The 24,839-nt window shown below is 46.6% G+C and overlaps 1 protein-coding gene across 1 annotated transcript in view; it reads left to right on the top strand.

Annotated features, from left to right (window-relative positions):
* The window catches only part of GPA33 (glycoprotein A33), a 188,607-nt gene extending 164,141 nt beyond the window's left edge, over window positions 1-24,466 (top strand). Inside the window, exons 6-7 of the mRNA XM_085621109.1 lie at window positions 17,518-17,644; window positions 21,258-24,466. Coding sequence (XP_085477235.1) covers window positions 17,518-17,644; window positions 21,258-21,420 — 290 coding nt within the window. The 3' untranslated portion in view covers window positions 21,421-24,466. The remainder of the gene's footprint in view (window positions 1-17,517; window positions 17,645-21,257) is intronic.
* Window positions 24,467-24,839: the final 373 nt, after the last annotated feature.

Raw genomic sequence — 24,839 nt, 5'->3', positions numbered from 1 at the left:
AGGCACTACATGTATGGGTTTAAACTTATAACAACCTTTTTACCCATAGCACCCACCTTTACGGTAAGTATGTAGTCAAATGTCAACCTCCAGCTAGGTAAGAAGACACAGTGGCAAAAAAAATCCTTACGAATCTTCTTCTTAGGCCAATGAGACTCCTATGGGAGAAATTAATGTTACTTAAATTTGGGTGCCTCGGTGGCTCAAAACCTACTTGACCATCACCCAATCTAATGCTGGTGGTGGCTATGTATATATGTATCTACCTCTTGTGGAGCTTTTTGATAAAAAGACTGAGATTTCCTCAAATCTTAAGCGAGAATTAAATACGTTGTCCGCCTTGGGTCCAGGTCAAAGAAGATCCCCTGTTATATCAGCGGGATCCTGAATAAAGGGACAGAAATAATTAATATCATTGTGTGTCTTTTTGATAATTACTCCATCCACACTCATCCCCCTTTGTCTCCTGATCTCATAAAAACGGCACCTCACCTACCTTTATTATGCACAGTTTGGATAGTCAAGGTAGCTTATGATTAAATATATTCCGTTTCCATCCTAGTGTGCCAGGGGACAGTATATTTAGTGTTGATCATTGTGACCTTCCGCTGCTTTGTCTAATCCCTGATAAGATATATGCGTATATGTATGCATATTTTAATGCGAAGGGTATGGTCTGAGACGATAATATGGTTATAATTACAATTTCCCCGTGTGTTCCAAATACCCTATAATTTGTAATATTCCTTGCATTGTTTCCAGACCTTTAATGTCTTGTCAGTAATTGTCTTAAAAATATTCATCCTCCTGAGCCACATTGAATGAATAGGTTCAAGAAAAACTATAGTGAAAAGCTCATCCGCCCCTTTTCCCATGTGTTCGGTTAACAACTGCCTTCAGTTCTTATTTAATATTTAGATCACCCCAAGTATTTGAAAACGCTTTCTGTACTCTCTAACTTTCTTTCACTCTTTAACCCCAACTACACAGCTCAACCCGTGTTACATTGGTTCAAGAAAGCAAAGAGTACAAGACTCAAACCATTCATTAAATGTTTGTTAGAGGACTGCCTCATGTGAATATCGAATCGATACCCACCAGATTCTGCGCTGCATCTCATACCAGGCTCATTCTGCATGCTCTACTCTCACCTTTATGAATGAATCCAGCGTCTGGTATCGCGCCGCACCATTCTGCTCCACGATCGGGTAGATACTGACCCGTATTGTGGCTTTTTTAAAATACCTTCTTTCATTGGCCGCACCTGGTGCGCCACGAGCGCTTCATCCAGAATCGCCTAACAGCGATGGGAATATGGCGTTAAAACGGCAATGCCTCCCGAGCTACGTCGGTGGATACCACCGCCGCTCAACTAGAGTTCATGAGTTGTCCGGGAAACACCAAGCGACGCTCTCATGGATAGCTACAGTCACTCATATTGCCTCTACCTCATTACTAGTTCACAGAGAAAATCGCCTGATGTGAATCGACCAGAAGCTACTAAACGAAACCACAGTGTGATGTTTAAAGACACTTCTTAAAGTGACAAACCTTGATGATATCACAAGATATCTAAGTGGGTCCCACCGTGCTTTCCGAACCGCTCAAATTTGGGTGCTAACTGGGGACTCCATGAGGGAATCTCAATAATAGATTTAAATGCCATACGTAGCCTCAGTATTAACCCTCAAATCTATCTGTAAACAATGATGTATTGTATTTAATCATACTAATAATTTTGTATAACCAATTATTAAAATACATGATCCTACCATATAATATGTCAAACTAGTAGCCATTTTCTGTGTATACTTGTCTAATAATGAACATAAAGGCCAACGAGTGGCTAGCAAAGACTGTCAACTACTAAAAGTTACTGGTATTTAATGGGTCCCAATCAAGCCGAACACCTCTAACACAGCAATAGGACCTGGCCGGTACATACACACTTGCTGTTCGCAAGGCCCCCGCAAGACCAAAGTACCCAGTTAAGCATGTCCTGCTTTCATAAAGACCTAAGGGTAACTCTGAAGTGGTACATACTCTTATTGCTCAATCTACAACTTCAAATTCTACAGTTGTTGAAATCTCAGGAGACAAGAGTGGGTCTATTATACAACATCTCCTTGCCTACTATGCACTGACCACACATAGTACAACTACTACATTTGTAGTTGCCTAATACTCTGGTACCCATCAAGTTGCATTGGCCCACTTTCGGTGCTTCACGAAATGAGTGCACCAATTCTTTTCTTTAAATTATTATTGCGTCTGAATGCAAATAATGGCCTATCTAGAGTCATAAATTCGTTATCATTGAGAATACTCTAATTGGAGTTAATAAAGTTTTTAAGTTTATTACTGATGCCAGAGAATTGGCTCACAAATATGATCTTTTTCTTGTCATTACAATTAATTTTTTTATTATTATTGGTTGTATTGGATATCATACACTCACGGTCGTAAAACTGGGCTCGTTTGAATGAATGTGAGATGAGTTTTTTGGGGTAACCACTGTCCTTCAATTTGGTTTTTAAAACTTCAGAATGCTTGTAAAAATCATCCACGATGAGCAGTTCCTTCGGAGCCGGAGGAACTGCCCAAAGGGGATGTTGTCCTTCTGTGTCCTAGGATGATAACTCGAGTAATGCTATAGTGTATTCTTATCTGTGGGTTTAGTGAAAAGTTCTACCTCAAGGTTTCGCCCACGCCCTTAATTGCTTAAGTCCAAACAATTCACAGTCTTATTACTGTACTCTGATGTGAATTTTAAATTTTCATCGCCCAGATTCCGCCATTGTAAAAATTCCTATAGAAGGTCTGCAGTGCCTTTCCAGATGAATAAAATATCGTCAATGAATCTACTCCACTTTATCACGTTCTCACTTGATATTAAGGCACTGTACATGAACATACCCCAGGATGCGACATTAGATGTCATCAGGCGCATCCTGGGCCCTGCCGAAAGCAGAGGTGCCAATGCAGATTTCATAATTGCATGTACAACTTTGGTACTTAAACAAAATATGTTTCTTTTCAAAGGTGACCTATATTTACAACGCAAGGGGACCAGTATGGGGGCCTCCTGTGCCCCCAGTCTGGCTTGCCTCTATGTGGGGCAATTTGAGGACAGACCTATTTTCAATGAATCTGCTCCTTTTTTGAGAACGTGAAGCGAAAAAAACGGGAACAAGGGTACATTGCAATCCTGGACACTATTAGAACTGGTCTGAACACCAAGGAAGATTGGATGTAACTGATTGAGCAATAAGATTATGTACCACTTCAGAGTTATCCTTGGGTCTTTATGGAAGCAGGACATGATTAACTGGGAACTTTGGTCTTGCGGGGACCTTGTGAACAGCAGGTGGGTATGTACCGGACATGTCCTATTGCTGTTTTAGAGGCATTCGGCTTGATTGAGACCCATTAAATACCAGTAACTTTAAGTAGTTGTCAGTTTTTGTTAGCCACTCGTTGGCCTTTATGTTCATTTTTAGCCACGTATACACTGAAAAGGGCTACTAGTTTGACATATATTATATGGTAGGGTCATGTATACAATATATGGGGTTATACAAAATTATTAGTTTGATTAAATACAATACATCATTCTTTACAGATAGAATTGAGGGTTAATACTGAGGCTACGTATGGCATTTAAATCTATTATTGACATCCCCTCATGGAGTCCCCAGTTAGCACCCGAATTTAAGCGTTTCGGAAGGCACGGTGGGGCCACTTAGGTATCTCATGATATCATCAAGGTTTGTCACTTTAAGAAGTGTCTTTAAACATCACACTGTGGTTTCGTTTAGTAGCTTCTGGTTGATTCACATCAGACGATTTTCTCTGTGAACTAGTAATGAGGTAGAGGCAATATGGGTGACTATAGCCACCCACGAGAGCGTTGCTTGGTGTTTCATGGACAACTCATGAATTCGAGTGAATCTTGAGTGGTGGTGGTAGCCACCAATGTGGCTCGGGAGGCATTGCTGTTTTAACGCCGTATTCCCATCGCTGTTAGGCGATTCTGGATGATGCGCTTGTGGCGCACCAGGTACGGCCAATGAAATAAGGTATTTAAAAAGGGCCACAATACGGGTCAGTATCTACCCGATCGTGGAGCAGAACGGTGCGGCGAGATACCAGACGCTGGATTCATTCATAAAGGTGAGCGAATAGAGCATACAGAAATGAGTCAGATATGGGCTACACAAGAGGCAGTCCTCTAACAAACATTAATGAATGGTTTGAGTCTTGTACTCTTTGCTTTCTTGAACCAATGTAACACGGGTTGAGCTGTGTAGTTGGGGTTAAAGAGAGAAAGAAAGTTATTGAGAGTACAGGAAGCGTTTGCAAATATTTGGGGTGATCTAAATATTAAATAAGAACTGAAGGCAGTCGTTAACCGAACACATGGGAAAAGGGGCGGATGAGCTTCACTATAGTTTTTCTTGAACCTATTCAATGTGGCTCAGGAGGATGAATATTTTGAAGACAATTACTGACAAGACATGAAAGGTCTGGAAACAATGCAAGGAATATTACAAAATATAGGGTATTTGGAACAAACAGGGAAATTGTAATTATCACTATATTATGGTCTATCCGAGACCATACCTTTCGCATTAAAATACGCATAGATATACGCATATCATTTCAGGGATTAGACAAAGCAGCAGGCCACAGTGATCAACACTAAAGATATCATCCCCTGGCACACTATGATGGTAACAGAATATATTTAATCAAAAGTTACCTTGGATATCCAAACTGTGCATAATAAAGGTAGGTGAGATGCCATTTTTATGAGATCAGGAGACAAAGGGGGAAGAGTGTGGATGGAGTAATTATCAAAAAGACACATTAATATTCATTATTTCTGTCCCTTTATTCAGAATCCCACTGATATAACAGGGGATCTTCTTTGACCTGGACCCAAGGCGGACAACGTATTTAATTCTCGCTTAAGATTTGAGGAAATCTCAGAGTTTTTATCGAAAAGCACCACAAGAGGAAGGTACATATATACATAGCCACCACCAGCATTAGATGGGGTGATGGTCAAGTAGGTCACGAGGCACTCAAAATTAAGGAACATTAATTTCTTCCATGGGAGTCTCATTGGCCTAAGAAGAAGATTCTTAAGGATTTGTTTTTGCCACTGTCTTCTTAACTAACCGGAGGTTGACATTTGACTACATACTTACCGTAAAGGTGGGTGCTATGGGTAAAAAGGTTGTTATAAATTTAAACCCATATATGTGGTTCATAATAATATTATACCACATCCTTGATACGAATGTGTTAGGGTTGACCTGACACCGTGAGTTAGAAATATAGTTGTTTATTCATAAACGGTGGTGAGGGATCCCCACCGTGTTCCTTAATATAAAAGATTAAAAATATGATACATTATATGAAGCTTACTGTAACAGTGCTATTATAGATAATCGGTTCTAAAGATGTGAGTAGATTGTAACATGGTTTGATGAATGAGTGGTGTCTCTCTGCCTATGTGCGTATAAATGAGAGATGAAAGATAGGACAAATACAGACCCCAATCAACAATTATAAACAAATTTTATCTACTTAGGTCTGTTCTTGGTTTTAAGAGGACATTTGGATATTTACAGTCAAACCATTTTGAAACTGTTCTTATAAAAATGTTTTTAATTGTTTTCCATTTGTATTGATGATAAAATATATAGTTGTGATTTTGTATATTTGTCTTTTCAATTAGGTGACATTAAAGTGTACCACAAATTGTTCCATAAAGAGAGACAATTATTACCCTTGTCCTGATGAAGGTGGCTTCTCGATAATTTATTGCCACCGAAACGCGTTGACGCTCTTGTTTTACTCTAAGGGTATATTCCAGGAACTGTCCATGCCCAGTCATATAATTTACTAAGGGACTTTGATTTAATTGATTGTTTCTTTTGAAATAACCGTATCTTGATGATTTGAATGTTTCACACATTTCTGGTCTCTCATGCATTTTACACTTTGATTATTTGTTAGTAATTATATTGGTGTCATCTGTTTGATCTAATTTGTTTTTAATCCTGAATAATTCCTAAGAACTTTTTTTAAATAAAAATATTTTTATATATAGGGGAGGAGCCTAGCGCGCAACCAAGATGGCCGCGTAGGTGCGAAGCTCCCGAGGACCTCCGCGACCTCCTGAATTAATCCTGATTATATCCTGTCTTTGATGAGGGGACTGTGTCTGTGTACCCGAGCTGAGGCGGCACCCGTTTTCCTTTTTCGAATCGGACCCCGGACACCGGTGGGAGCACCGATCGAAGATTGCGGCCTTCTCCGCGCCGGCCCCCCGGATTGGAGTTGTGGGGCGATCCGGGGACAAAGCGAACAACAGCGGCGGGCAGGGCTGGGCGACTCGCGTACCCCGCGCTTTCACTTTCGCTTTTGCGCCCTCCTTGCCCTCAAGCGAGGTAGGGTTGCGGAGCGGGGTGCGGTGGTGTGGCCTTGTCCTGGTGCCCGGCTGACCCGCCGGCTGTGAGTTGTCCTGCGGTCCAGTGGTCACCCCCCCCCCCCGGAACCCGTGAACTGGTTTATCGGCCCTTTCGAGGAGATTGGCACGACTTTGGGAGTGCGACATGTCCACAAAGCAAGATGGCGACCGGGCAAAGGTGAAATCGACCCGCCGTGGCCCGGCACATCAGTCTAACAGCATGGACCGCTACACCCTCCAGAAGGGATCTCCAGAGGCACAGCGTACATCCCCCGCGGGCCCGACTGAGGCGTCTGCTCAGCCCGCGGATCTGACCCTCCGGGACGTCATGGGCGCCATTGCCGAGATGAAGGCCTCGGTAGACCAGCGCTTTGATACTCTGGCGCAGAAGATAGACTCGGCCCTGGTGGATGTGGGCCTGGTGAGAGCCGACTTGTCTAAAACAAATGACCGAGTCGATTCCCTGGCCCACACTACCTCGAGTCTCACTACAGACGTGGCGGCCCTTCGAAAGGAGGTGCACCGGCTTGGCCAGGCGAGCGCCCTGATGGACCGTCGATTGGAGGACTCCGAGGGTCGGGCCCGGAGGAACAACGTTCGCATTGTCGGGGTGCCGGAGGGACGGGAGGAGGAGGCGGCAGATTTGTTTGTGGAAGACCTGATCCTCACCCGTCTCCAGCCCCGGGGGCTGAGTAAACTTTTTGCGGTGGAACGTGCTCACAGGGTCCCCGGAGGAAGACCTAAGGCCGGAGCCCCGCCGCGGCCTCTCATTGCCCGGATTTTTAACTTTCGGGACAGAGACGCTATCCTGCAGACTTCCAGGCTACAGGGACCGGTCAAGCTCGATAATATGGACGTGAATTTCTACCCTGACTTTACTCCGACGGTCCAAAAGCAGAGACTGAGTTTTCTTGGAGTTAAACGTCGCCTACGGGACCTGAACCTTAAGTACTCAATGCTTTTTCCAGCTAAGCTGAGGGTGGAGGTGGATGGTCGCACGCACTTTTTTGACCGTCCCGAGGCGGCTGGGGACTGGTTGGATACTCTGCCTGGGGATCGGGGCCGGGGGGGTGGGGGGGGTGCGGTTGGCGGGGAGGGCTCGCCGGATCAGAACTGAGGGGTGAATAGTAGGCCTTGCTCTGGACAACATTCCGGTTACCACTCACTGATCGTGTATGTTCCCCTCCTATGGAGGTCGTACGGGGTCCATTGGGGGCTTTCCCTCCTCCTCTGGGGGACTAGTTAGTTTTTCGTCTATGGGGCGACAGGCACACTGCACTTTGGGGGGGCTGTCTGGGCTCATGCAGGGGTGCAGGGAGGGGGGAGTTCTGTTGGGATGGGTGGGCGGGGGTGGAGTGTTGTTTGTTTGCACCGCAAGGCGAACCCTTTACTGTATTGTTGTTTTCGAGATGCTCTTTGGGGGACGACTGATGGCTTCCATGTATGATGGGGGGTAGGGATTTGACTGTGTTATCATGGAACGTTAACGGACTGGGGGATAGGATTAAGCGTGGTGTGGTCCTGCAGTATCTGAAACGGATTTCACCAGATGTGGTCTTCCTGCAGGAGACACACCTTATAGGTAATTTCTTTCATGCCATGAATCGGCGAGGCTATCGCTTGGTGGCCCATTCGGGCTTCACTTCGGGCTCGCGGGGGGTGGGCATCATGATTAAGAACTCGCTCCCATTGGAGATTGATGAGGTGCGCCATGATGAGAGGGGACGTTACACTGTCTTGGTGGGTAGAATGGAGGGCAGAGTGGTCGTTTTTGTATCAGTGTACGTTCCGCCGGGGTTGCAATCTACCACGTTTGCGGACCTGGGGCGCCTCCTCCTTGACCTCCCGGGTGGGCTTCTGGTAGTTGGGGGGGACTTCAATGCGGTGGCTTCTGGGTCTATGGATCGTCATCCCCCAGGGACCTCCCCCGGGCACAGGCGTGGCTGTCCGGCCTTTTAGATACACTAGGATTGGTGGATTGCTGGCGACTAAAGCATCCCGCGCAGCTGCAATACACCTTCCACTCGGGTGCCCATGGTAGCCTCTCGCGGCTTGATTATGTCCTTGTCCCTGCGGCTTATGCTGGGAGAGTGGGAGAGGTGCGCCATTTGGCGCGGGGTATTTCAGATCACTCCCCACTACTGTTGCACTTTGATGTCTTCCCGAGGGGGGAGGGCAGGGTAGCCCCAATCAATGCCTGGTACCTGCGCGACCCCACTATTCGAGCCGAATTGATCAAATCCTTGCAGCGGTACTTTGAGGAGAATGTGGGGTCTGTCCCTTCGGCTATCTCCCTGTGGGAGGCTTTTAAGGTAGTTCTCAGAGGGGAGGCCCTCTCCTTTATCTCCCATGCCCGGAGGCGCGAGCGGGAGGAGGTAACCCGGGTGGAGGCCGAAATTACTGAACTAGAGGGTGACCTGGGGAGCGGGGTGACGGATGCCACATTGCATGTTCTACACCTCAAGCAGGCGGCCTATAGGGCCCTCGTCACGGAGGCGGCCAGGGGCCTCAGTAGAGAGCAACAGGGGCGACTGTATGATGTGGGTGATAAGGCTGGTAAATTGATTGCGTGGTTGGACAAAAAGGAGAGAGCGAGTCGTGTGGTTCCGTTGATCGAGAGGATGGATGGTGTGTGTGTCGCCGAGCCGGACGCCATTGTCTCCTGCTTCGCGGATTATTTCCGCGAGGTGTATTCCCCGGTTTCTCCCTGCTCGGAGGAGGATTCCCATGCCCTGCTTCGGGACATCGCGCTGCCCTCCCTTTCGGTGGAGGACAGGGATTCGCTGGACGCTCCTCCCACCTCGGACGAAATTGCCCTTGCTATCCGCTCGGTCGCATCTGGCAAGGCCATGGGCCCCAATGGCATCCCTATCGAGCTGTATAAGCTGCGACCGGATGTACTGGCGCCCCACCTGCGCGCGATGTTCCTGGCGGCACGCTCGCGGGGTTCCCTTCCGCCGGACCAGCGTCTGGCCACGATCGTGGTGATCCACAAGGAGGGGAGACCCCGTGAGCGGGTCACATCCTATAGGCCTATCTCGCTCTTGAACGCTGAGCCCAAAATCCTCGCCAAGGTGCTGGCCAACCGGCTGCTCGGCGTGGTGGGCGATTTGGTCCACCAAGACCAGTCCGGCTTCATACCCCATCGTAACACGGCCCTTAATCTGCGACGCTTGCACGGGGTGCTCGCGCGTGTCCCGTTCGTGCGGGAACCGGCCATCTTGGCGTCCTTGGACGCCACCATGGCGTTTGATACGCTCGAGTGGCCATACATTTGGGCGATGCTGGCGAAGTTTGGCTTCGGACCGGGCTTCATCAGCTGGGTCAAGTTGTTGTATTCCGGCCCATTCGCACTGGGACGGGGCACGCGACAGGGTTGCCCCCTGTCGCCTCTCCTGTTTGCACTGGCCCTGGAGCCCCTGGCGGAGTGGCTGCGGTGGCACCCTTCCATCCGTGGTCTCCGCTGGACCCCCGAGCATGAGGACCGTGTGTCCCTCTACGCTGATATCCTTCTATATCTCGCCTCCCCGCGTAAATCACTGATCGTCCTAGTTGATGTTTTGCGCTCATTCGGTCACAACTCAGGCCTCGTCATCAACTGGGCGAAATCCTGTGTATATGTGCTTGCCGGGGAGGCTCCGGTCCTACCACGGGACTGTCCGATCCAGATTGCCTCCCAGGGGTTTCGGTACCTGGGTATATATATTACTCTGGACCCGGAGGCCCGCTACGAGCGGAATTTGCTGCCCCCCCTCCAGCGCTTGAAGGAGGATGTGGTGCGTTGGCGGCGTCTGCCGCTTTCGCCGCTCGGCCGAGCGGCCTTGTTTAAGATGATGTCGTTGCCGCGCTTTCTGTACGCTCTCCAGAACACTATGGACTTGGTCCTGGCGCGCTACTTCCGTGAGGTGGAGAGTTTGCAGCGTCGCCTGTTCTGGGACGGGAGGCCACGTATTGCCTTGGCTAAATTGACGCTCCCGTGGTACGATGGGGGGGTTGCCCTCCCGGATATTAAACGGTATTACTGGGCCTCCCAGCTAGCTGCGATTAATCATGGCCTTTACGGGCCCGCCCTGAACCCGGCATTTGAAATGGACAAGATGCTCCTGCCCGGTGGCGACTACAATCGAGCGCTCTACTCTGGCGCGCCGGACCCTCGCCTGACGGGACCGACGCGTGTCATGGTGCGTGTATGGCACGCGGCTAACGCAGCTATGGGGTGGAAGGACCGTTTGACCCGGGCGTCACCGCTATATGCGTCCGCGAGGTTGGGCTCCCTGTGGACCTCGAAGGGCTTCGAGAAGTGGGACACGATCGGCATCAGCACAGTGGGAGATCTCTGGACGAGGGGGGGGATTCAAAACTTTCGAGACGCTGCAGACGGAGTTTCAGTTGCAAGGCAGTGAGTACTTTCGGTACTTACAAGTCCGCCACGCGCTGGGCTCCGTCTTCCCGGATGTCGCGTCCATTCCGGAGTCTTCCCCCCTGGAGGACAGAGTGCTGGATGGCCATGTCCCAGACAGCACGATCTCCCTTATATATAAAAAACTGATCAACGACCGATCGGGCCTGCTGACTGGCCTTCGCGAGGCCTGGGTTGCCGATGGGCTGGAATTGGACGACGAGGACTGGATTTCCGCGGTGGCCTCTCCGAAGGAGGTGGCCATCCCGGCTCGCCTTCGCTTCGTCCAGCTTAAGATCCTCCACCGGGTTTACGTGACGGGGCCAAGGCTTCTACGTATGGGCTTTGCTGGGGATGGACTGTGTAAGCGTGGCTGTGGTGCTTTGGCAACTTTCTTGCATATTCTGTGGGAATGCCCAAAGGTGGAGCGATTCTGGCGTGGTGTGCACGAGGTCCTGCGAGTGGTTACGCGTGTCGCGCTGTTGCCTGAAGCGAGGAGATGCTTGCTGAATGTGTGGGAGCCAACTGACTACTCGGTTCCGCAGACGCGGTGGGTGACTCTGGGATACATGATAGCTAAGCGTGACATTGCTCAATTGTGGGGATCCCAGAGGCCCCCGGCGGTGTCGGCCTGGAAAGAACACATGGACTGGTGTATGTTTCGTGAAAAGGTGGTGTATGTTGCGAGGGGTAAGCCTGGGGCGTGGGTGAAAATCTGGGGCCCCTGGAACGCCTATCGCGGGGGTATTTGCGAGCCGCCACTGCTGCCGGCTGCCTCACCAGCTCCGTCCCCCTAGCCGACCCCCTCCCCCAGCCATGGGCACGTGGTTCCCCAGTCCCTGATCTGTTCTCATTCTCCTCTTCAGAGTCTGGCGATTGGTTGGGGTCCCCCACTTAAGGAGCGCGTGCTGTCACTTGGGATTGCGGGTTGCCTTGCGGGTGTGGTTTTTTGTGTTGTGTTTCGACAAAAGGAAACCGTATTGTGGGTTTGGAGTTATGTGGCCTGCACTACTGATATCTCCTGATTTACCTTTTTGCACCGCCAAGAGATTTTTCTGTATATATGTCATATGCTTCTGCCACTCTAGCGGCCGGCCAGACGGTTGTAGGCCCATACCTGTAACTATTTGAGATTGCAATAAACGGTTTCAAAAAAAAAAAAAAAAAAAAAATATTTTTATATTATTTTCAGTTTTTATCAATGTGTTTATAATTGTTCTTTGGGCCTGGTTTTGTGGTTGATGTGAGACCCCGGATTGATTGGATGTTGAGGCAAATTACTTTTGGTAAATATATTCAGTCCAAGAGAGCTCTGTTTTAATTAGTTGTCTCTTGGTCAGTGGGGTTACTCCCTTTTTCTCTATGCTTGTGAAGTTGGCCAGTGCCAATGGAGTCGAGGTGTCCACCTTGTAGTGACAAAGGTGGAGGCATTAATTTAACGCAGGAATTTCCTTTTAAAAGCTAGACGGATGTTCACGAATCGTTGCAGACCTAAGCATATTAAGTTCCATCTGACTAGATAACCTAAGGTATGTTTTAAATTTGCTTTTCCTTATTTACTACTTACTACCTGGCATATCCCAACATACATATTTGTTGTGAAGTGGCTAGAAGTCCCTTTGAACCAGGATGCGCTGCAACTTTAGATTAAAGTGAATTGCTGTTACTCTCGAGCAGTACAGCAGCATTGAAAGAGGAGCCCTTCCTTCACCTTTCTTTAGACCTCCATTATCAAGGTGTTTACCTCTAGTTTGTGGCCTCTATCAGGAGACCTCCCAGACATGTGTTTCACTCCCTACTTGAGATGCATTTCATATTCTGTCTCTTAAACTGCCTGGGACATCTCTTGCACAAGGGGTACTTTTCCAGAAAACATCTTGAGTATATTTCAGCAAGACAACACCACCTTGAAAACACCAAGCGGGCATTAACAGCATGGGTTCATCTGCCAGGTCCCTGTGGTGGGATTTATATCTGATACTGCCTTTAACCAATATCTTCACTATGCAATGACTGCATTCCTATACCATTTTGTGGTTGACCAACCACCACACTTTCTGTGCATGATGGATATCCTCGTTTCCAGTTGACTTTAAATATCCAAAGTACTATTTTGACCACAGGAGTAGCAAGGGTCCAATATAGCGTATAGGCCTAGATTGTGTCCAGATGCTGCTTGTGTGAACCCTGCATCCCAATACGCTCATAGGGTAGTCTACAAGTAAGTAAAGAGAGCACTTGGTTTTACACAATACGTCTTTACGAAGGGCTGCATTGTTCAAACTGTAAGAGAAAAACTGGACTTTTCACCTCATTCAGTATATTGAAAGAGGATGTAGATTCACAGTCGGAGCATGTAGATTCACAGTCGGAGCATGTAGATTCACAGTCGGAGCATGTAGATTCACAGTCGGAGCATGTAGATTCACAGTCGGAGCATGTAGATTCACAGTCGGAGCATGTAGATTCACAGTCGGAGCATGTAGATTCACAGTCGGAGCATGTAGATTCACAGTCGGAGCATGTAGATTCACAGTCGGAGCATGTAGATTAACAGTTAAAGCATGTAGATTTACAGTTAAAGCATGTAGATTTACAGTTGAAGACATTGTTTTAGTCCGTGCACCTTTTGAAATCAACCCGACATAATACATCCAACATGCCACGCGACTTAGTTTTCTAAACCCAAATATCCCCAACTGGTGATGCAGGAAACTTTTTCATGCATGGCCCTGTCTTAAACATATGCTGTAGTTTAAGACTATTCAGTAATAGTTAGCGTACCTAATGACTAAAACCTGAAGTAATGGGAAATATTGTAAAGTAACCACAGACATTTGTTTTTGAGCAAAATTGTACACTATGTTTACCGATTAAACCCAGGAAATGACCGCCACTTCTAGGCTGGGGATGGCAAACCATATCAAGCAGTGAAAGAAAGCAATTAGAGTGGTTGGGAGAAAGGACACACACTATCACAATGTATCACAGATCAAGTCAAATTAATCATTCTTTTTTGTTTAATGTCCAAATATTGTCTGCTGCTCAGGAGGAGGAAGAGCCACCTATTCTTCCTCAACTGGAAAAGTCCAGAAAATTAAATAGCAAAGTTCTCCGGGCACACACAAATCCAAAAGTTGAGGTCGTGTTTTCAACAGTTCTTTATTTCATTGTTCCAACACACACCCTTTGTCGATAGGTGTTTCGTCTCATGCTGTTACAGTCACAGCAGCCTTCATCAGGGCTCGAGTTATGTGTGGGACTTTTCAATATTCTGTAGGGCTGGTAATTTGTTAGTCCACGTCTTGGATGTGCAAGTCCATCAGCTCCCATAGTGTGATCGACCTGATGCAGCATGGACTTGCACATCCAAGACATGGACTAACAAATTACCAGCCCTAAAGCATATTGTAGAGTACCACACACAAGATTGGGACAACTCAAGCCCTAATGAAGTCTGCTGTGTAGTAAGAGACAAAACACGTGTTGGCAAACGGCGTATGTTGGAAAAATGAAATAAAGAACTGTTGAAACCACAACCTCAACTTTTGGAGTTCTGTGAGCCCGGAGAACTTTGCTGTATCAAACAGTGGTCACAGTAGCGCACTCCACTGGACCCTCCGTGGAGGGCAATCTGCAGGCATGTGCAGCAGTGTGTGGCGAGATTTGATGGATATTCAAGAATGGACAGTGTTTCGCCTTTGTGAGATTCTGGTGTTAACCCACTGGCATTATTTTGACAGTTTGAAAATAGGCATGGGATGTTACTGTGGAAATTAGGAAAGAACTGGCATGGCAGCCTGTACTTAGTTGTGACTGTGTGTATGTTGGTATGGCTGTGTGTGCTGTATCAGGGCAGTGTCTTGTAAACTAAGGGGCAACTCTGCTGTTTGATCTGTAGAAGACATGAGGGTGAGCAGCCCTGGCACACTAAGCCAATGTTGAAGAACAGACTCCTACTGGCAGCAGTGGCATAGCAAAGAGGGTGGGCCCTGGCGTCAAGAGTTTTCAGGGCAGCCACCCACGACCCCCCTTTTTACCTGCGGCTGCGCATCGTCAAAAGTAGGAATTGATTGCCAGCATCTCTTCCCCCCCCCACTTCTGACCCCTCCCTGCTCTTACCGCCACCCCGGGCGACAAAAGGCCTAGCTTCGCCACTGGGCTGCAATATGCGGTCTCGTGAGGAACTATTAGGTAGTGTGCCATTGAGGAGAGCATATCAAAGCTCGAGCAGGCACCCTCACCCCCTCAAGACCATGAGGCACATTTTGCATCATAATGAATACTACGTGACAAATGGTTTATCGTATGTATTACCAACGCTAGCTTTTTAGTTGCAGCGTTTTGGTTTCTTGAATAATTGCACTATTTACCTCATTTTAGGTGACTTTTTGGAGTGTGTCCTGAAGAAGAGCTCTGGGGAGGCTCGAAACATGTTGCCGTTCACTAGGGACCCCCTAACTCATTATAGCTAGGCCTCCTAGTAACTCGCCCTGTTTTTAGACATACCAACTAGGAGCCAGAATAAAGTTATTTCGCCAACTAGTTAGGTATTTTTACTCACTCCACAACGTTACTGCACTACGCATAGTTCTTCACTACAAGTGCTCCTACGTAACGTCGCAAGTCGTAGCATGCCTCAATCCGTAGCAGATTGAGATGGCCCCTATGATGAAGCATGTCACCAAGGGGAAACCCTGGTGAGTGAGGGGACTCAAAGGAAATCTTTCCTTTCCTGATGAATTTTCCGACTCCGATCGAGCGAAAATCCTTCCCTTTTTTGCTACGTTCCTTATCCGACATCTCAGATTTTGTAGGTCTACTATTGCAACAGGAGGGTGGACCTAACATACCCCTCTACCTTCCTTCACTTTTTTGGCCTTGTGGTTGTAGACACCCCATATTACTAAGGCTTCTTTCCCATTAGTGTTCTTAACACTACAGGAGATGCAACATCAGAATCAAGCATTCATGGTGATGTTTTCATGTAGCCTCGCCTTACAACTCTTCTAAATGCCTAAGTGTCTGGGAAGAGATTCCGAAAAAAATGCAAAAAATTATAAAAATCATTAAATCAATACCAATCTCTGAACAGAGCTCCTTACATGGGAAATGTCCCTGAGGCATTTGAGCAGCACTTTGTCATTATGAGTAGCCCTGGTAGAGGGGGGCATAGGGGTTACAGGACTCTAATTGTGCCAGGGCAGGCCTTATACTTAAGATATCCTGCCTCACTTCACAGTTGGACCACAACTGAGTGCCAAGTACAGCGCTTTCACACTTTACCTCAACAATGGCTAGGCAGATCAAGCCAAGGCTTACTGAGGGAGGTGGTTTTGGTAGAGATTCAGACCTCGCCAAGAAGGCACCTGATACATCAATCTCCAGATGGTACTTCATCTTTAGAAAAAGTACTTTATTCTACACAAAGCTAATCTCCAATGGGCTTGGGTACTGGGTATCCCTTAGCGTAATCTAGCGCCTTACTGAAGATCATAACTGAGATTGCAGCCCTGCGATTTTAATTCCTATTGACGCCTTATTGAATTAAGTAGTGCCACGTTTTGCTTCGAGCTTAAAGTGCTTTCTTTTGGTAAAAAAGATAAGCACTGCGATGAACAATTTGGTAGTGTCTGTTGGTTGATTAAGTTATACTCTCTTGCCCTATGCTACACCCCGGAGAAGCCCTCCCCGCCCTGAGAGTCAAGTGCTTCCAGGCTGTACCAGTGCTTGGCCCATTTTCCACAACCATAATAGAATGGACCAGAAAACCCAATGTATCTCCCCCACCATTGTGTGGGCCCAGCTACCCCTGTGCGCCCTGTAATCCCCCCCCCCACCCGCCTCCCCGGAAGGAGTCTAGCAAACTTTTATTGATTACTAGTTAAGAAGCAAGCAATGTGCTCCAAAATCTATTTAAAGATTTTGTTTTGTAGAAATGTGTTGGTAATACTTGGTTCTTCAGATTTCCGGAACAAAATGATTAAATGCATAATGAATAATTTACTAATACTGTTTTTTTTGTGTGCCACCATCTTTCATTACGTATGTAGTGGTGTTGGTATACGTGTGGTAGGTTTCTGATTTTGTACACAAGAAGTCCAGGTGAATGTGTATTCTGATATTATTTTGATTTATCTTTTGACTGCCATCCGTAGAGATGACTGATTTTTGGTATTTTGATCATCTGTAATGTAGCAAATCTAATTAAAAGTAAGAGTTGGTATTGCCTTTTCATTAGTGGTTTGTAGACCATTTTGCCTCAGTTCTTATGTGAACATGTGTGAAGGGGAGTAGCGGTGGTGATGGTGGCGGCGGTGGTGATGGTGGCGGCGGTGGTGGCGGAGGCGGTGGTGGTGGGGGTGGCGCCAGCGGCGGCGGGTGGACTGTAGTTGACTTAGTTTGTTTCTTTTGTAACTCATTCCATGATCCATTCCTAGGAGGTTACCTGCTGTTCCACTGAAATGAATGAGATTTATAGAAAATCACAAACTTTTGCTGGAAACCGATGTTTTACTCACTTTTGGTTTTCCCAACTGTGTGTGTCGGGTGTAGACAATCATGTGAAGTGTGCATGTGTTGCGTCCCACCATGCACTCAATGGGTCAAGATTCTGCTATTTTTCTGCTCCATGCAGCTTCCATGAACATTGCCTTCTACGCTGGGATCATCGGAGGATGCCTCGCTGGTGTGATCTTGATTGGCATCATTGCCTACTGCTGTTGTTGCAGGAACAGAGACGACAAGGAAGACTACGAGATGGCGTGAGTCCCTTGCCATCCTTTATTAGTAATGTTCTGAAGTTGTTAAGTCGAGCCTGGGTAGCACATGAGCTGCTCTGCGAGGGACGCTGTATTAAAGTATGGACTTTAAGCTCCGCCCACACTCCACCCATATTTCTTATTGGATTGTGTCATTGTCCTTTGGAAATGCCGGCTTCTGATTCCTTAATAGGCATGTTAGTCCCTCCTTAGTACCGCCTTGTCTTCATTTGTAACCTCCCATGAGGACTGGTCCTTTTACTTCTATTGGTACACGGTATGTCAGATTTACTCTGCAAGTTCCTTATTGAGTTTCTCCTACTGCAGGCATGACATGCTTTCCTGCAATATTCTTTAATAAAGAACGGGGTGACCCAAAGTAATCAAGGACCTGGGTAATGTATGGTATAAAAGACCATGGTCCTGAACCTATATTTCAATTGTAACAATCAAGGATTGTGATTTAGTAGATTATAGGATAGAACAATCAATATCCAAAAGATAATTATCCAAAAACATTATAAGAAGTACAAGCATACGACCATAAACTGGGTCACCATATATTTATTTACAGCAATTTGGGTGAGATCCAGACAATATATAATACAATTAGCTATTTGAAGGAGGTTGCTCCAGGAGGAGACGTGCAGAAAAACAGGGTGCTCAAAAGTGAAGTGATGAAAGAAGATACTTCAACCGAAGTATATAGAGAATTCAATATGTCAAAGCACAAAAAAGAAGGGGGGAGGTTGTAAATCACCGTCCGTAGGTAACCTGGCCCAATTATATTTATATTTACTCCAAACAATTTTTCAATTCTAGCTAGAATTCAATTCTAAGGTGGCACGTCAAAAGACCAGGAGGAAAGAGGGGGTCCAGGTTAAGTAAAATAAGCGTCGACGTTTCGATCCGACTTGTGGCCAAAAAGCGAGTTATAATATTCCTCGGCCTGGCGAATCTTCATCAGGACTAGCCTGGGCAACCCATCAATTGAAAGTGAGGAAAATGGTCCTTGGTTCCTTTAATGAATCCAACATGGGGGTTTGCATCTTCCAAAAGTAATCTTCACAGTTAGTCACAATCAAAAAGGCCCGGTGAGCTTGAGCGTAGTAATTCAGCGCACACTAGGGAATTGAATTCCAACCTCATACGGGAACAAGTAAACCGCGTCTGCACTCTACGACCGTCTCCAGGGTAATATTCAGCACGCCATGCCTTTTTTTAACTTTCGAAGCAGCCTGTGTCAATGGCGGTCGCTTCTTTGATGTGAAATATCTCGCATTTACAAGAGTTTGAGCTATTGGCATTGTAAATGACAATGCCTTTTATTTATGTGTTAATTATCAAAACAGATAACTAAAAGGCATTGCCATTTACAATGCCAATAGCTTAAACTCTCGAAAATGTGAGACCTATTGCATTGCAAATGCTTGTTTTTTTGATCGTGTGGAGGACAATGCTTTGACCAACCTTGCCATGGCTAACCTCCATTTCCTACCTCTGAGGACCCGACGGATCACTAATACCTTCTACAGTTTAACAACAAACCTGAACTAAAAGAAAAGCTGTCTCCAATATTGTTCATTTTTAGTCAGTTACAGTACATTTCTAATTTGTCTTATTTTTTTTTTTTTTTTGTCCCTCCTGACCCTTTTCTTGTGGACTCCGAGCGATGGGAAGCATTGTTGATGGTTAGTCGTTTCTCTTCAGTGTACTGAAGTTTGAAATTGGTTGGTGAACCACCAGTGGGAGTGATTAGTGAACCACCAGTGGACCTTTACTACCACATGTAGTAAAGGTCAGTATCCAGTCAGAGACATTAGTTAGAATAAGGCAGCAACTTGGATTGGTTTTGGAAAAGAAGGGGGAAGTTAGAATGAAACTCACACAAACCTATGGTCCTCGCACCTTCAGAGACCCAACACAAGGGCCCCAGAGATTTTCTAGCACCCAGAAATAATAAACACTAAATCCCCCTATTCAATCTCCAGACTGCCTGAGGTTGGATCATCTGGATCCCTTGCAATCCCTTGGCTGCATTCGAATGACCAGATGCCGGGCTCTCCCTGGAAGGAATGCAGTAGGTTCAGGTTGCACGCTCCATTCGATGAAGAGTTTGTTATTTCTCTGGGTCTGACAAGTGGCCTGGATTCTTAAATACCATTGCGGGGTTAACCATAGAACCTCAGAAGGCTCAGCCAAAGCTCTGCAGAGCTTTTCAAAATCCACCCAAAGGTCTATCCAAGTCAAAGATGGATGCTGGTGGACTGAAAATGGGTAGCCCTTGGCAAAGTTAGTTAATGTCTGTACAGTGCCCCAGAGCCTTTGGGCTCCAGTAGTTGTAGTGGGCACTGGTTAGGAACAGAGACCAGATACTAAATCCCAACGAGTCATTGTTGATAGTTCTTAGTATTTTGTGCAATACATTTAGTACATTGAGGTCCGCACCCAAAAGCTCTCATCGTCGTAATGGGTTTGTATATCACTACCAAAGGGTCGTTCTCAAGATCTTCTATTACCATCAGGACCACAGAATAAGGGGCTATCCACAAAGCTGGAGGGACCCATGCTGCATCGTGACAGTGGAAGGTTGCATGGCTTTAATTCCAACAATGCTGGGATCAGGTTGGAGATGAACACCAACTTTGGAGGTCCATGACCTTCAGTCCCTCTAGAGCTATTGACTGTCCATTATTGGCCCATAGGTCTGCTACTGGGTAACTCACTATACCAGGGCTTGGCAGAGAAGGGCGGGTACTCGAATCACTCTTATAATGCACCCAAAGTATAATGGACTTCTGGCATGAAGCCACGGTTGTCAGAGAAGTGTATTAAAAGCTGGGACAGTACAGAAATCTTGAAAAGTTGTTGCAAGTCCTAAACCAAATTGAGTTGAATTTTTGTCTTCCCGTTGATCATGGTCAGCTGCTTCTCCTAGCTTTTGTGATGTCTGCCCATTAGAGTTGTTGGATTTTGAAATTGGTTTTCAATGGAAGCTGCAGTTCTCTTGTCCTTCTCCTAATATGCAGCAACTACAGGCTTTCCAAAGGACTGCTGGGCCCGGTCCTGCCTTCGGCAGAGATGGCACAGCAGAACAGTTTGGTTCCTGACAGACGCATTGAGCTGGACTCACATAGAGGGGTGAGCAGAGGTGGGTGACATGGTGCTGGCTCCATCATTCCTGTTCCTTCAGGACAGCAACCTACCACCTGTGTTGGGTGTCAACCTTCCTTATGCAGATGCCAACCTGGCACGTGTTTGACCTAGGATCTAACGGGGGCTGATCTCCCTGGAGATCCCCTGCCTATGAGAGGAGTTTGGGTTCAAAGCCTTACCCAAAATTGTGTTCTTTGAGCGTAGGAGAAGCCGGTGCAGTCTGGACTTTCAAAGATTGTGTAGTTTCAGCTCCGATTGCAAAAGTTGTTTGAACTTCCAAATGTTCACGCTTGAGTCACAGAATAGTGTTTAGAGTAGTCAATAACTGGACACAATTGACTACCTTGGTGAGATTAGGTTGTGAGCAGAAAATGTTGTTTGTGTTGCATTTGTTATTTAACATAATGAATCACATACTTGAATTCCTTGTTTTTACACCATCATTGATGTGGTTTTGCAGTGAAAGAGAAGAGGGACAGCCAACCCAACAAGGAAGGCCTCTGAGACAGAGGGACGATGAGGATGATGATGAAGAGGAGGAAGCACCTGGTCGCCGAAGCACAGAGCCACCCAAGCCACCAGCCAACAAACCCAAGCGGATTCCGGATGAAGTGGACGCCTAGACACCAGTGGGGGGAACCGAGGAGAAAATGAACGTTGATGCCTTTTTTACACTGTATTTTAAGAGAACCACTGAAAATGTGTTGCAATCAGGGCCACTGCCTTGTAATCCAGTAGAAAAGCCCTGACCGACGAGTGACAAATGCCCCCAGGTTTCCAATGATGCTCATTTGGTGGGAATTTGGGGGTGGAGCTTGGAGTCCCTGGATTTGCTGGAAGCCTCTGAGCAGTGCCAGAGTTAATTGATACTTGGAGGTGAACAGAAAAGATCAACACTGACCCCTCTTGTTTTAGAACAACCTGATAATATTCATTGTAATATTTTGTAACAACCATTACTGGTAAACTAATTTTATATCTAGACTGTGAACAACCTGCTGCTGTTCACTGACAATTATTTTTATAGGCAGATTTTTTTTATTTTTTAAGAGCATTTGCATCTTTTGTTTTTTTTCTACTTCAAAGAGACCTTTTTTTTAATGCATTCATCATAATGGTGCTTTTTGTGTAGAGAAGCGTATCTGTGGAAGCATGGGGTTGGTTTATTTATATAATTAGCACATGGTGGTGGGAGCAGGAGAATTTCAGCTGATCACAGAAGACCCGCTTTAGGAGGTGTCTGCGTTCCTCATTTGTGTGAGATTTATTTTTCTCTCGCCTTGTTCCCTTGATCTCTGTAGGCGTTCACACAGCCGCAAATTGTCATTTGACCCTCTCTTCCATTTTTGTTTTGAATTATTGTAGTAGATGTGAACACATTGCAATGCTGTCCTAAGTAAAATATATATCTTTTTTCAAAAATGGCGTGCACCATGAAAGTAAGCAGAAGAGAAGCGCTCCCTGCAATAACCCGCGTACCATTGTTCTGTAGCTTTCTACAGAGGACATTTGCATGTTTCTGTAGTGACTTTTATGTCTACTGCCCAGTAAAGTCAATACGTTTTTACCCAGTTTAATTACTTGCCATAGAATTGTAGCGTTTTTTGTGAGCATTTCCACTCTTCAGGCTTCCAAACTCTAAAAGCTGGTGAACTAAATTACCTGATGAGCCCCAGACATGGCACACGGTTGTGATTGGCTGTCTAACTGGAGGGAGATTTGACGGAAAGTGCTGTGATGAAAGTGGCACAGGGTTTAGAATGCCATCATCTGGACTTTCAGCTGAAATGTCGAAGTTTAGGGGCATATATTCCGCTGTGAGAATGTGAACACCCACTGGGAATACTTGTGCCTTAAATCTGGAATGAGAACTCTTTCTGAGGTGTTCAGGGGAGGGTGATGTGTAGTATGTGATATGTAGTATGCCCAAGGTCAGTGGAACATCCTTCACTAGGCGTGTGGCACATGCAAGTGGATGCATAAAGCCCTAAGTGTTTGCCCAATCTGTGTGTGTTGTTTTTTTCCTGTTAAGCTAAGAATGGAGTTGTTACTTGGAAATAGTGGTGAAATAATTACTTTGACACGACATTAAGAGAAGTCCTCTTGTCCTCATCATCGCCATTTTATTTTTGCCATCCTGGTCTTTAGCCACCGGCACTTTACGTATGTGCCTACAGTTCCCATCATTCAAAGCGTGATTGACTAACTAGGCAAGGCGTGGGGCCTCTTAAGGAGAACTCTGCTAATATGTCAAACCATGTGCCTTCATCATAACTCTTCAGACGGTTGCTGCCTGTTGTAGAAGGTGGTATGTGCTTACTTAGCTCTTGCAGTGGTAGAGAGCCTTTCGCCGGATAGGGTGCAGCCTTAACGGAAGTTGCTGACACCCCTAATTCCAACAGATACTCAAGGGCCCATTGTTGCACTGCCGTAGCTGGCATCGCTGGAGGAAGGGTGTTCAGGGCGTCCCCTGAGGGCCCAATAAGGACACAGTGGTATCTCGCTCGGTTGGTGTGCTCCCAGACCTATTCCATGTGGTCCTCTGGTCTCGCCACCAGCCGGGCTCCATGGTGACCCTGCACGATGAGCGACGTCTGTGATGAGATGTACATGCACCTATGTGTTGTAACCCTCTAAGATAGGCTGCTCAGAGGAGGATGGGGTATTTATCACCTTCACCTATAGTTAAATGTTCGTGCAAACCCCGCCCTGTAGAGGCCCTACGCTGCCGGAGTGGAAGGACAGAGGGGGTGATGGCAATGACTAGTGAGGTTAGCTTTGGGTATTTGCAAAGGTGTGCACTGTCCATCCAATTGCACTTCAGTAAAATATGTTTGCGGTGCAGGATGTTTTACACTTTCTCATTAGTGCAGTGAACACTTTTACACAACGCTGTGACATATTGCTGGTGATCCCATAAGTACCGGTTGGGGTGTTGGTCATCTGTATCCGTCTTCAGTGGGGGGTGTTTCATGGGGTTGAGCCTGGATGAGGTACATGCTCCTCCTTGTAGGGTATGAACAAGCGAAGGCACGTGAACTTGCGGTCTCCCTGAAACTGGGGCACAGGTTAGTGACCCTCCATGTCTGCCCCAAAGTCTGTTCTTCCCAGTTGACTGCAAAAAGTGCAGTGGAAGAGATGCCCAGGTGTGCTGTTTCAGGTGTGAGGAGTTCGCCCAGTCCTGCATCCTGCTCATCGTCCAGCCTCTTCCAGCTTTACTTTGCTCGTCATAAATGCAAGTCCAGAAGTACCAGGGCAGGGGATAAAACAGGCCTGTAGGAGTTTCACAGTGGCAAGGAGAGGTCGTGGTTCGGGGGTCGAAGGGGTGTGCCATATGACTCCGTGTCCCGTTAGATTTCCTTCCTCTAACCTGTCCCCAATGTGTGATACTCCACGCTGGTCTGTGCCATTCTTCCCCGTGCCTTTTATTCCACCCACCTCCAGAAGGGGGCATTCTCCTGTGCATCTTCTAAGGCGTACCTAGAAAATATCCTTATACTGCTTCAACTGACGTTTTTATATTTGTACAAAACTGTAAATAAAGTGGGGAATATTTACCTTAAGATCGAACTATGCATATCATGAATTCACGTGTTTAATTCTGTGACATTTTGAAAAACACATCTTTGGTAACTGTGAAGATAGTTTTACAATAAACTTTACAGCTAATTCAGAGCTCTCCTCACTTATTTTATGAAACTTATTTAAGCCCAGACTCTGCAAGCGCCAGTGGCTGTGAGGAGTAAATGATTTACCTTTGGGGTCCCCTGCCAATGCTGGGGGGGGGGGGGATCGTCTCGAGAGGCTTGCAGCGGCCTTGGACTGCCAGCATCTCTCGTGAGCAGCCAGTGGCGGTGAGCTGGGAGTTTGTAATGCTACCTGAGAGCAGACTGGATACATCCTGTGCTAGAAATTTGAGCTATAATAAAAATGCTGCTACTCACTATCTGGATGCTTCCGGGCAGTGTCAGTTCTCTCCCATTAACCCTACTGCACACCTCGTGAGAAGTGCTGTTTCTCCCTGCAAAGGGGGATGCGTTGT

The sequence above is a fragment of the Triturus cristatus genome, chromosome 8, assembly GCF_964204655.1.
Source record: "Triturus cristatus chromosome 8, aTriCri1.1, whole genome shotgun sequence".
Taxonomy (NCBI): domain Eukaryota; kingdom Metazoa; phylum Chordata; class Amphibia; order Caudata; family Salamandridae; genus Triturus; species Triturus cristatus.
The sequence above is the reverse complement of the archived record's forward strand: the minus strand, read 5'-3'. Positions and strand labels throughout refer to the sequence as shown.